We start from the raw sequence: 14,016 nt of genomic DNA on the forward strand, positions 1-14,016 counted from the left end.
AGGCACCAACTTCACAAGCACATTTAAGTAAAACTAATGCCAATTATAAAACATGTTTGTACTGTTTATCTGGTAGTGGCTGTGTATGATGCCTAGAACAGTAGGCATTCAATAAATGATAGAAAAGGCATAGTCTTATTGCATGATTTTTTAAAAAAAAATTCAGTTGGCCTTTCTGCATAAATTATTGAATGCAGAATTTTTACATGTCCTAGGGAGAAACACTTAGGAAAATAAAAGGCAGCTTGAATAGTCACTAGCAATGTTATTGCTTAAATATAGTCAAACTGACAATACTTTTCCTGCAGTTCTGCTATTTGAAATATGTGCTTTTCTTTAAAGCTATATGTAAATGGTAAGTAAAAATTTACCAACTTAACATTTTGTACATGCATGGCGTTAGCGTACAAGCCATATGTACCCATACACATAAAAATTAAGGGTTAGATAAATAGAAAAATACTAGGTAGTCCTGCTATCCTGTTCAGTGTGATAACTTACTGTGAAACTACACTACAAAATAAGCTTGATACCAAGTCCTTCCATTTCATCAGCAATTATAACTTTAGAATACTAAATAACATCTACTTGGGTCAAGATATTTATATTTGAAATAACTTTTCTGTTTAAGTTTTTTATTTTGCTTATATATTTAATACAGAATGATAAAAGGAATGTTGCTTCCGGTCTAAATATCAGATTCTTTTATTGAGCTATGGAATTTTCATATCTATACATTTAATATACATGTTAGAATAGAACTCTTAAGGTTTTAATCCATGATATACCCCTTTTCCTGAGTTTCTAAGGGTCATGATTATGAAGCCTCAGCAAAGTGGACAATTACGTCTAAATTGTAATTAAAAGTAGTAGCTTTAAGTGAATGCTTATTTGCTTAAAACAGCAGTTGGCTCTTAAATATAGTTTTGTATCTGATCCTAATATGCTCTATAGTATTTCAGTATTACTTATACATTATATCCTGTTGCACTTTTTCTTTCAGTTGTCGCAACATCATCATTATTGCTGGGATTCTAAGAAATCTCTACAAATGCCCCTGATGACATCAGAAACAATTGGTTCTAATCCTGTGAACTCCCTTGTGAAGAAAGCGTGCGATTCCTTTGGTTTAGAGGCCATATCTCTCAGGTCATCCAGAGGTGCCCAAGCCACACCAACAGAGAAGATGGTGATACCTACAATGGAAATATTTAAGGGACTGTAAACCCAAGTTCCAGTTTACATATAAAATTACACATAGTTTTAATATATTAAGACATAGTTGCAGATAAAACTGCCTAGTAATGTCTGAAGAACTAAATCCCCTGTAGCAGATGGTTAGGTAAGTTTTAACAGTCATTGTGATGAAAATGGCTAAACAGTTTGGTCAAAACCAGAGCTTTACTGTCCGTGTAATTACCAGGCAAATGATCACTGACAGAAAAAATTTTTTTTATAAAGTTCAATATCCATGATGATAATTACTAGAAATAACCTGATAAACATCTTTAAAAAACAACAAAAAAACACCCTCAGCAAACATATTTAGTGAAATGATAAAAACTTTACCTCTGAGATTGGTATGAGCTTGGTATGCCTGCTATCCTCACTTTAGTTAACCATTATACTGGAGTTAGGCCATTATAATTGAGTAAGAAACTGGCACAAGAGGTGGGGTAGAGAAATGGTGAAAGTTGTCTGAGGCTGCACTGTCAGGGAATGGTGACTAGTCATCTGTGAATAATAACTTCCATTTAAGTCTATATGTTACATTGGCAAACTGACCAGTAAGAAATTGTCAGCCTTTAATCCCAAAGCAAAAATCTGGTGATAAAAAATAGCCAAAGAGAGCCCTTGCAGGATAGCTCAGTTGATTAGAGCATCATCCTCATATACCAAGATTGTGGATTCGATCCCTGGTCAGGGCACATACAAGGACCAATCAATGCATCGTAAGTGAAACAACAAATTGATGTTTTTCTCTCCCTCTCTATATAATCAATAAAAATAAAGCCAGAAGAAATGCCTGTGAAGCTGGAATTTCCTGTTACATTGAGGCATTCCCTTGAGTACTAGAAGGCTTTTATTCCAACTGTACATTTTGGTCAGGGTGCTGTTGCATTAGTTTGATTCACCTCAATCCCAATTGTAAAAGCAGTGGTTTAGTAGATTCTTAGTGTACTGTCTTATTTTCTGGGTGCAATTCCCCATAACATTTTGGGAGTTTCTGCAATAGCTACTACCCTCCTATCCAAGGCTTCATTCCCCTTCTAGTGGTATACAGTGTTCAGAGTTGTGGAAGCTTAGGATACAAACGAAGCAGGTTTAGATGATACAAAAGCTATTTCAAACAATTTAGGATTTATCACCACCAGCCAGTCCCTCTCTGGCAAGAGAAAAATAAAAATTTTCCTCCCCCTTAGTTTTTCTCACTTTTAATTCTGCATTTAAGCCTAGAGAGTTGAGCTCAGGCCCAGTATATACTCATAGTTAAAAGAACAATATAAAAATGGTTGTGACATAGCCCAGAAAGTCTATTTCCTGGCTTTTGTTAAATAATACTATTCATGAAAAGTTCAATTAATGATAATAGGGAAAATATATTTGAAATAAACTAGTTCACTTAATTTAGCCTGAATCCAATCCTGTTAACCATAATTTAGTTTAGTCATCTACATTTTATAAGGAGTATGATAGAAAAGAGGTCTTCAACATAGGCTAGTTTGCTGATGTATAAAATAAGCCCATGTATCACTTAAATTACATGTATCAGTTTTAATAAAAATATCCATCAATATTTATAAAATACACAAATGCATTAGCAGAGGTGCTAATGTACAAAAAAAAAAGAAAAAGGTTATTCACAAATAGGGAAAAGGACGTGCAGAAGAGTACAGAAAAATGGAAGGCTGCTAATCCCCCTCCCAATTGAACATTTTTGTTTTTTAAATATTGGACTCCAGTCACTCAGTTTCATCCCGGGAAAGGGAACCCTCAGCTATTTGTTGGCCTATTTGATCTCAGCAACACATGCTAATGTCTTCAGGAACTAGCGGCCTTTGCCAAAAGTAATATTAAGGTTGGGGTAAGAAAGAACCTTTTTATACTCTCTTATAACATCAGAGTGTGTTTTCATTGTCAAGAAAAAAAAACACTTAAAAAGTTTAGATGGAATAGAATTTAAATTTCATTGGTGACCTTATCAACTTAGAAAGCTCACCCCAGCCTGAAAACTACTATAAAAAAAGGATACATTTTCAAATAGCAGATTCACAGTAAATTATGATAAATTGTGACTAGGGGTTGGAGATGGTGGATATATTCCAAGTTTGAGTCAAATGTGAACCTATAACATTTCCATGACACGTGACATGGTTCTCATGGTATTTTCCCCACAATACAGTGGTCAGAAGTGTGGACTCAGCTAGACTGCCTGGGTTTGAATACTGGCCTGACTTAATGTGTGCTTTGGGTGAGTTTATTTTCTTATCTGGAATGAAATTAGTAGAGCTGCCTTGACAATTGAATCAGCTAATATTGGGTAAAGCTTTTAGAATGTGACTGTGGCATTGTAGATGTTTATTTAATGAAATAAATGCTTAAGTTTACTTCTAAAATTTACTGAACCCCTCCTCAATTTCCCTTCGCAAAGGACAAGGAAGGACCTTACCTGCATCATGTGCAGCAGCAGCAGGGCCTCGAACATCATCATAGGACTGCCCATCTGTGACAACTACCAGGAAGTTCTTGTTGGGGCTGTCCCTCATGGGACCAAACACATTTCTAACAGTAAAAGAAATGGCATCACCAGTAGCTGTTCCACCACTCATATAGCGGATGTTTCGGATAACCGCTAGGACATTCTCTTTGGTGCTATAGTCAGTGAAACTGAATTCTGTGCGCTGATCGTAGGTGAACTGTACAGCAGCTATCTTGGCACCAATGTCTGAGATTTCAAAAGTCTTGGCTATGTTGGAGACAAATTCAAGCATGATACGGAAGTTACTATCCCCAACGCTGCTAGAGCCGTCAATTAGAAAGGCAATGTTCACCGAGTTATAACAGGTCTTGCTGCACATCATTTGCTCGTGAGTGCAGAGCTTCTGCACTAGAGGCTTTACGTATTTTGTGGTGCCAAACCAGTTGGGCATGTGGTAAGAGAAGAAACCATTATTCCGACAGACAGCCTAATGGAAGGGAAGAACAGAAAAGATATCCAAAGGGATCAAAAATTGTTTCTTCTTAAAAATTATGAAATCTTGAATGTTAGATATGGGCCAGTCAGCACTATGCCTCAAGGTTCAAAATTGAATCACTACCATAACAAGACATCCCTCACCTCCTTACCTTATCAATAAATGCAACATCCTGAACCATCCCCAATTCTTCAGGGATGGGCTTGGCCACAGAAACTATGAATACATTGACACCAAACTCTCTAGCCACAATGCCTGCTTCCTCAATGTCATCAGAAGGCCAGCCATCAATAAATACCACCACCACTTTGGGGATCCCCTTTCTCACACCAGTTTCTGCTGTGAAGAATTTCTGGGCGGTGTGCTTCAAGGCTTTTCCTAGGAGTGAAAAAGAAGCAAACTGGAGCACCACTACTGCTCAAATGACATTTCTATTTCCCTATACCAACCTGATGCCACTTCGTTTAAGAATTTAACATATAGAGCCCGGTTCTATAATTGATGCATATGGTGGGAAAATTTAATCATCGGTCAGGCCAATTTTGTCTTCACCCATCCCATCACTTCCCCAAAGCTCACATTTCCTTTCATTGACATCAGTCAGAAACACAACACTCCCACTCCTGTACCCATGCTCTCCATCTCGCCCCTAGTGACTGATTAGTACCACTAAGGACTCAGAATAAGAAGTCTCCCTTCTGAGGGTCCATCGTGCTACTTTGGTTCTTTCTACCACATCTACATTTATTAGGTAAGTCTGTTGGTCTTTACTTCTTTTTAGCATTCCAAACAGGTACTTGCCTAAAGTGACATCTGCCCTATTCATTATAAGGATTATGGGTCACGATGCTTTATTTTTTTTAATAAATAAAATTAACCCTTTGGTATATTTTCCATTAAAAATTGAGCACCTCAGATGATCAAGTGCATACTAGCCAAGATTCCAGAGACAGGAAGAAGCGTTTCACATCTCCTTATATAAAAGCACAATACTGTTTTACATATCTAATCATTCATAACCTCCTGTGTTATATCCCAGGTGCCAAAGTCTACTTACCTGTATTGGAATTACCCCCTCGGAAACCTACTTCCTTTATGGCAAACAAAACATCTTTGGCTGATGTAAAGTTTTTCAAGTAAAATTCTATTTTGGGGTGTTCACTACGTGGAAAAATGAAAAAAAGAGAATTGGAAAAGGAAAATGAGCAAATTATATATCTTAAACTTTAAAGTGGACAATGTCTAAGTTTCTTAATCCCACATTATATCATCAACTAAGACATTGCATCTTTACTTGAATTTTTAGGGATCTTTTAAAAATGTAACAAAAACAATTGCTATCTTAAGGATTTACTACAGTCTGGGTAATATGCTATATGTTATGTATAATCTCATTTCATTATAACTCTAGGAGATAGAAATTATTATCCCTATAATATAAGAAACAGGCTCAGACATTTAGGTAATTTTCCCAACAAAACATAGCCACACTTTAAATTCAGATTTGTTTGGCTCCCACTCCTGCACCCAAAGTCCATACCTAAACTATTAGGAGCACCTGAAACCAGGCCCGGCTCAGGGCACTGGGCTTAACCGCAATCCGCCTGGTGTGGGGCGGGTCTGGCCCAGGGGACCTGGAAGCACTGAACAGTGCGGGTCTATTGACCCAGGTCTCTGGTCAGAAGAGGCAGCTTCAGTGACACTAAGGCCAACATTTTAAATGGGAAGTTATAAGGAAACATTATAAAGTATGACGATATTGAGTTTTTCTTCTAATAAATGATGTTGACATTTGCTAATCTTAAAATGATGTGTATGGTAAGAGGTTTGAGATTTTCCATATTTAATAGCAAACAAATCATGGCTCACTTTCATAACTACTCTGTTCATTAAAGACCATGTTGAGTAAAAACAGTTAAAGCACAGTTTGATGCACTGTTTTTAGATAAGTCAATATATTTCATAAGTGCAAAATTTTAAGGTTTTTGTATCAGTTGCCATTAAGTCAAGATTTTTGAGGGACAACTGTAGCACTGATTGTCTTGCCTGATGGTATGGTTTCTGTATACCTGGTGGAATGCTGGGTCACAAAGTCAGATTTCATGGGGTGATAACCTTTTCACTTTTATGGTCACTTCTCAACTATCCAAATTATGATTTATGAAATTTAGTCTTCTTTTGCATCCTTAATGATATATTGTTATCTGCTTAAATAGAAACTCTTGATATAGTTTATTCTAATGTTCTTCTTAAAATAGAAAAACTATAAACCAGGACATTTATAGAAAAGTGAGTCTTCGGGGTAGTGTAGTTTTCATCTTGAGAAATAATTGGGTAAAAATAGCAAAGGAAAAATGTATGAAGTACTGTGGGGAATTTGCCTTATGGGATGTTAAAATGTACAATAAAGTGACAAAAATCAAAGCATTGTAGAAAGGATGTAAGAAGTAGCAAATGGATCAAAGAAACAGACTTGCCTAAACTTGTATATAAGATTATCACAAATCAATGGAACAAGAAGCTCATTTTTAAAAGGTGTTGAACAAATAGTTAAAACAACAAATGGTTTTTGTTGTTAAAACAACAAATGGTTTGGCTCAGTGGATAGAGCATTGGCCTGCGGACTCAAGGGTCCCAGGTTCAATTCCGGTCAAGGGCTTGTACCTTGGTTGCGGGCACATCCCCAGTAGGGAGTGTGCAGGAGGCAGCTGATCGATGTTTCTCTCTCATTGATGTTTCTAGCTCTCTATCCCTATCCCTTCCTCTCTGCAAAAAATCAATAAAATATATTTTTAAAAAACTACAACAATGGTTAAAACAACAAAGTTACATTCTCACACTAAAAAAAAATCTATCTAAATGAAGAACCAATTGTAAAAAATAATATAAGAACAAATTAAATATAAATTAATATCTGTAATAGTACTGGAGAAAACCCTTAAAAATGACAGTAGTGTAAACTGGATCAACAAGTAGTGTAAAGCAATTTAACTGTTTATTTCAGAGTACTTAAAAATGTCAGAACCCTCTGACCCAACCCCACTTCCAGGAATCAAGTCTAATCAGATGTCATAAGGATGTTCATCACAGTGCTCTGTGTAATGGTAAAGAAGCAATAGAAGAATGGGTAAGTAATCAATCATGCAGAGTAACATGAAACATTATTTTCTGAAGAATTTTTGTGACATGATAAAGTGCTCAGAATAGTCGGGGATGAATAAAACAGGATATAAGACATTTTTATAGTCTGAACTTTTAAAAATCAAGAAATACCCTCATAGCCCTAGCCGTTTTTGCTCAGTGGATAGAGTGTCAGCCTGGGGACTGAAGGGTCCTGGGTTCCATTCCGATCAAGGGCACATGCTGGGGTTCCGAGCTCGGTCCCCAGTGGGGGGCGTGCAGGAGGCAGCCAATAAATGATTCTCTCTCATCATTGATGTTTCTATCTCTCTCCCTCTCCCTTCCTTTCTGAAATAAAAATATATTTTAAAAAAATACCCTCATATAGACAAATATTTTCTTAAAATACTGAAAAGAAAAAAAAACATTCTATAGTGATTATCTCTGGAGGTTATATTTGGATATTTTTTCTTTATGCTTTTATGTTTTTTAAGCTTTTTATGATACACATCAATAAGTACTATTTTTAAGAGAATAAACATTAAAAGGTCAGGCTTCAAATCTCCAATTAAGGGAATATGGAAAGAGCTAAAAAGAATAACAGAATAGGGAGGAGTTACAGATATATCACTGCCTGTTTTTCCTTCAGCAAAGAGAAATGAAGAATTGAGTAGAGTAGATGTGCAAAGGTAATTTGTATGAGGAACAAACCTTTCAGTCCACAAATAGCATACAATTCTCTAAGTCCTTTTCTCCAAAAAGGAAGTACTTAGACTTACCCAGTCTGTTTAGGCAATCCTAAATCCTGACCTTATAGTTTGGGAACCCAGATTGTCCACAACTCAATATGTTTATTGAACTGAAACAAATGTACCTATAAAAGGACTGATTATTTGTCATCAGTCAAGTCTCCTCCCATTATAACAAAGTTGATACCTGGCTTGAACGAGGCCCACATGTGGTCCTTCTGTTCCAATTCCCAGCATGAGAGCCACTTTCCCAACAAAATTCTTCTGTAGATTAAATCGGCGCTGCCCAATATTAAAACTTCCATCAATCAGAAATGCAATGTCTGCTTTACAGTCTGTGAAAACCCAAACAAGTCTTTTTGTTAGCAGTTTCAAGAGGGAAGGAGAGAGAAGGGAGGGACAGAGTTATTTTCCCAAATGGCTATCTGGATTCTTACCTTTATTCCCAGCTTTCTTGTTGGGTGTTTTCTTTAGTCGTTTACCTGGTTGGGGGTGGGGTGGGGAAGGAAGCATTTGGCATCAGCAAACGGAAGACAGTTCCATAGCAAGAAGCCCACATAGGGAAAAGCTTATGACAAGTCGTGTCATTCTTAAAAAGATTTGTTTTTTGAAAATTTATTTATTTATGATCTTCTGGACTGGGGAAGCAATGCCCCAACAAAGAAGTCAGTCGTGTAGGAGGCCTACATATTTGATATGCCTCCAATGCAGGACTTTCCAGTGCTGTGTGAGACAATGTAGGCTCCATAGTTCATACCTGATGGTGGCTGTGCTGTGGACGCGGCTTGTCCTGTGGCTTCCTGGGTTCCACTTTTGCCTTCTGTTAAAATAAAGAAGAGGCTATTTTTTCCTCTTCCTTTTTTATCATCAAAGCACAATGAATCTAATCTAGAGTTCTATAGGATGGTACATGTAACAGAGTGATGGCAAATTTCAGGAGCAACTGCTGCATTCTTGTTTCAAAGAACCAAAATGGATTCTTATCTATTAGGCTTTTTTTTTTTTTTTAAGAGAGAGAGGGAGAGAGAGAAACATCAATTCGTTGCCTCCCATAGGCAGGGCCCTGGCTGGGGGTTCAAACCCACATGTCCTGACCGGAATTGATCCTGTAACTTTTTGTTGTAAGAGATGATACTCCAACCAACTGAGCCACACCGGCTAGGGCAGGTCATATTTTGAAAAGATCACCAAAAATGAGTTCACATTCATTCACTAGTTTTTTTGACTTAGTGTTACGTGGTCAGGGCATTCTGATTACAGACCATTCAAGTTTCTACTGCCCTCTTCTGACAGCAAGATTATTCCTCCCCAGTCACCAAGTTTGGCTTGAGTGGGTCCTTGACTCTTTGGGTCCCCTGACTCTAGCCCGTAGTTGAGCCCTTCGATTTTGACCACAGGTTTTGCCATCAAAGTTAAAGATGTTGGGCTGAGAAAAGCAGAAAACATTTTTTTGGGGTTTTTTTTGGGGGGGGGGGGAGGGTAGGGGCAATATTTACACAAAAGTAAGAACATAATTGTACCTACTCGTCACTGTGAAAGAAGCAGACCATCTGGAAAGTGTTTGAGACTGGATGCCATTGGCAACTACTGAGGAGTAGTTTTCTCGACCAGGTAGGCTATAGATTCGCACAGGCCCCCCGGAGTTGCTGATTACTCCCCTGCAACACAAGAATAACACCTGAGATCGACCCACACTTTTCAGGGCATCCGAATGACTGGTGCCATGTTGCATCTGTTATCTGATTAATCAGGAAAATAGTTCAGCAGGAAACCCATCTAAGAGTGCTTCCAGCCTTTTTAAAAAAACTTGCTTACACAGGTACAGCATCTGCCTGGGAAAATGGTTTTGTGCTGTCAAGCTTAAGTGTTGATAAGAACACACTTGTAGTATGTTCCCTCATCTGTAAAACGGAGTAAAATTGTACCTACCTTGTAGAGTGGTAGAGTTGTCGTGGAATTTAAAACAATGGCTGGCACATACTAATCTATTACATGATTAGCAATGTTTTAGAATCACAGAGCTAGCTATCAAGAAATAATACAATTTGCCATCGGTCAGAAAGCTTCCCTTGTGTAGCTGGTGTTCAAGGATATTCAGGAAAACCTTTGATGCCTATTATGGCACCACAAGAAAGAAAAGATGGGGGATACAGATGGCTAGAGAGGGAGAGAAAATAACCACACTTGCGTTTCTCTCCCCTTGGCAAGTTTGGGCTTACTTGTGGACAGCGGCGCCGCATATGCTTGACACAGAAGCATATACTATGTTCCCAAACACGGAGAATTCCTCAAGAGGGCAGTCCCCGGGGCAGAGCACATCTGCTTTCTCTTTCCTGATGTCCAGGCCTCTGGTAAAGCACGTGATAGCAATGGGCACTGAAGAGGAAGGAGAGAATGTAATAACCGTTCTTAGGACGTTTTGGGCAGTGGGGGTGAGTGAGGGGGGGACTAGGAGATGAGATTGACATTTTACTTCCCCGATTTCGACACTTCTTATTAGGAATATTGACTTATACACTGTCCCACACCATTCCAGATTTTAGCAAGCTGAAAATCCGTTCTCCAATTTAATCTAGTCCTCAGCCACTATAAAGTCTAATGGGAAAATTTTCTCAGTTCTTATCAGTTTGAAAATACATGATTGGGAGGTTAGGGGGGTGAGAAGAGATAAACCAAAGAACTTATATACTTACTAGAGGCCCAGTGCACAAAAATCGTGCACTGTAGGGGGAGGATCTCGCAGTCCGGGAACCCTCAAGGGATGTCTGACTGATGGCTGAGCAAGTCTAAGCCAGCAGTCAGACATCCTTAGCACTGCTGCAGAGGTGGGAGAGGCTCCTGCCACTGCTGCTGTGCTCACCAGCCATGAGCCTGGCTTCTGGCTGAGCAGTTCTCCCCCTGTGGGAGCGCACTGACCACCAGGGGGCAGCTCCTGTGTTGAATGTCTGCCCCCTGGTGGTCAGTGTGCATCATAGTGACAGGTGGTTCCACCATTTGGTCGATTTGCATATTAGCCTTTAGTATATAGGATATGCTTAAGCCCATGGACACAGGCAATAGAGTAGTGAAGACCTTGTATACCTGGTGTTCAAGGATATGAGGGGCGGTGTAGGGGCTGGGAGGAGGGGGGGGATGGGAGATATCTGTAATACTATCAACAATAAAACTATATTAAAAAATAAAATACATAATTGAACTATATGAGAACTAGAAAATAACACTCATTGGCCATTTATTAATTTGTTCTAGAAATATAAAAATCTCACTTCTGATGACAACTGTGTGCATAGTTGCCTGAGGGGACGGTATTAAATCTGGGTTGAGCCTGTGAGGGACATTTTTATAAACACATGCACAAACCTAAGTCATCCTTTGCTTCAGAAGCACATTTATACCAGTTTTCCTCCAAATGCAGTGCCTTTAAATTATATCAATGTAAGCAAATCAGTAAAAAGATGCTTCACTTTATTGAATGTCATCTAGCTCAATCACTAATTTTACAAATGAAGAAATGAAAGCCATGTGCTAATCTGCCCAAGGTCACACAGCCCACAGAATATTCTGCAACTCCTACAGGACAGGAAACTGGGAAGTTAGTCCCTTCAGAATGGCGCCTGCTTATTCCTGTTGCCGAGAATTATCTCAGGCAGTGAATGCATTTTTAGAAAGCACTGTTAATACTGTCAAGTTTTACATGGCCAACCCAACTAATAAAGAATCTAAGTTTTTACTGTAAGACAAGCCTTTGGCAACATGTAACAAGATACCATAATACAACATGTTAATTCATTAATTCGCTATAAATATTGAATTTATTTATTTTTAATCCTCACCCAAAGGTATGTTTTTATTGATTTTAGAGAGGGGAGAAAAAAGAGGGGGGAGAGCGAGAAAGATTGATTGGCTGCCTCCCGCAAGCCCAGGACCCCAGATTGAACCCCTAACCTTTCGTGCAAGGAGGACGCTCCAACCAACTGAGCCCCCTGGCCAGGCAGGACCCCCTCCTAAGGGCCCCCTGTGTTGAGCTGTACCCTGTACTGTAAGGTCCAGGGAAGGGAAGGCAGGATGCCAGGTACACTGCCAACCCCTTGGCTCTGAAACATTCTAGGGTGTCGGGGGAATAAAAATCTTTACCAAAAACAGTAGCCTCACACCTGTTATCAAACAGCCTTAATTCTTCCTCCCATTTTCAGTGGCATCAGACACATTACCCTTATCTGTCAACACTGACTTTAGTGAGTGTGTGCGGGGGTGTGGGGGTGTGGAGGGTGCGTGGGGCTGAATACAGCCGGTGCAAGCCTTACCCTCATTTCTCCTTTCAAGGAAAACAAAGGATACATTCTGGAAGGGTTTGCCTTTTACTTTGTAGAAAACACACCGAACCACACACCCATACTCGGACTTCTACACGTGGAACAAACTCTAAAACGACTCCCAAATGCTAGGGCACGCTCCTAGAAACAGAGCCAGGGGTCAAGCCTCTCTCTCGTCAGCTCTGATCGTCTGATTCGGGTCTAGAGGGCTTCTCCTGGCTCCCAAGACTGCGGAACACCCGGGACTAGTGGGGGCCCCCTCTTCCGAGGGGCTCCACTCATAACCCCTGCCTTGACCGTCTGCTGTCCGGCTGTCCGGCGGGCCCCGGGGATGTGGGTGTGCAGGGGGTTAGGGGGCTCCCTTCTCCGTAGCTTGGAAAGAACATCCCCTTCGGACCGGAGTGGTCCCCCGCGTGGGAGAAACGGGTCAGTCCGAGCAGATGGGCCGTAGCTATGAACGGGAGCGCCAGGCAGCCCTCCCACCTGCGCGCGCTCCTGCTCCCGCCCGGGGCCGCGGTCCCGGGGCTGCACCTGCGCGCGCTCCTACCTGCCGGCCTCAGCCCCGCCCGCAGCCGGGACCGACCCCGCTTCCCCGCCGGACCCCGCCACTCACCGGCTCCCTGGCAGCCCGCGGGCTCCGGCAGCAGCAGCCCCGCACCTGCGAAGAGAGGACAGCACGAGGCGGGCTCCAGCCTCCGCCCGCTCGGCGCGAGGGCAAGGGGCGGCGAGGGGTGCGTACCCACCGAGGCAGAGGACCGGGATCCAGGCTGCAGCCATGGTAGCCGAGGGGGCTGCTCGGACCCGGAGAGGGGGAGAGTGCGAGGAGGCTCCGGGGGAACGCGGGCTCCCGCTCCTGCGACCGCGGAGACCCCGCACCTCTTCCCAGGAGCCGGCGAAGACTGAAGCGCCGCGGCCCCGGGAGCTGACGCCCTCTCGCTCTGGAAGCGACGCTCCCCGCTGCAAACCGAGCCCGACCCCCCAATCGATGTGCAGCCCCGGACCCGGGTGGAGGGGTGAAAATATGCAGACAGGACAGACAAGCTGGGGAGCGACAGAGGAGACACACGGGACACGCTCAGCGAACCCGAACGCCCCGCGCCCGGACGCCCGGGGCTCTGCACCTGAGTCGGGACCCGCCCCGCTGCCCGCGAAGTGCGGATAAGCGTGGCGCCCGTGTCCGCTAATAAAGCTGGGCGCGCGGCATGAGCACTGTGCGGGGGCGCGCGAGGGAGGGGTCGGCCGGTCCCAGGGGTTAGCCCTGATTCAAGATCAGACCCTTCCCTTCCTGCCCGGGGTGAAGCCCGCGCCGAGGCGCCTCCCCCCCGCAGCGCGGGCTCGGCCACCTGGACGCCTCGCGGGTCCCCGAGGGAGGCGCAAAGGCCTGGGTCAGAGTCCGGGACCGCGGGCGCCGGCGTCGGGGTGTGGGGATCCGTGTGGGGCCACAGCGGGGCGCGCCTGGGGACGCGCGCGGGGGGACAGCAGAGCGCACGGCGCTGGGCCCCAGGCCGGACTGCGCCCGAGGCGCGAGGCTGCCCAACGTGCGGCGACTGCGGGCCGCCTCGCCCGGGCTGGGGAATGACGGTCCTGCAGGCACAGTCCGCGACAGCAGGCGGCGGCCCTCCCCGGGACCCGGCCCTG

At 42.6% G+C, this 14,016-nt stretch overlaps 1 protein-coding gene across 1 annotated transcript; it reads right to left on the bottom strand.

Annotated features, from left to right (window-relative positions):
* Positions 1–677: 677 nt before the first annotated feature.
* On the bottom strand, positions 678–13,440 carry COCH (cochlin). The gene is made up of 11 exons (XM_006085854.3): positions 13,122–13,440; positions 12,992–13,036; positions 10,285–10,441; positions 9,590–9,723; positions 8,823–8,885; positions 8,503–8,547; positions 8,253–8,400; positions 5,254–5,357; positions 4,348–4,574; positions 3,671–4,187; positions 678–1,196 (listed from the first exon to the last, which is right to left on the bottom strand). The coding sequence occupies exons 1-11, from the start codon at positions 13,153–13,155 to the stop codon at positions 1,021–1,023; spliced, it is 1,650 nt and encodes a 549-aa protein (XP_006085916.1). The 5' UTR covers positions 13,156–13,440; the 3' UTR covers positions 678–1,020.
* Positions 13,441–14,016: the final 576 nt, after the last annotated feature.

This window comes from Myotis lucifugus, unplaced genomic scaffold, assembly GCF_000147115.1.
Source record: "Myotis lucifugus unplaced genomic scaffold, Myoluc2.0 scaffold_22, whole genome shotgun sequence".
Lineage (NCBI taxonomy): Eukaryota > Metazoa > Chordata > Mammalia > Chiroptera > Vespertilionidae > Myotis > Myotis lucifugus.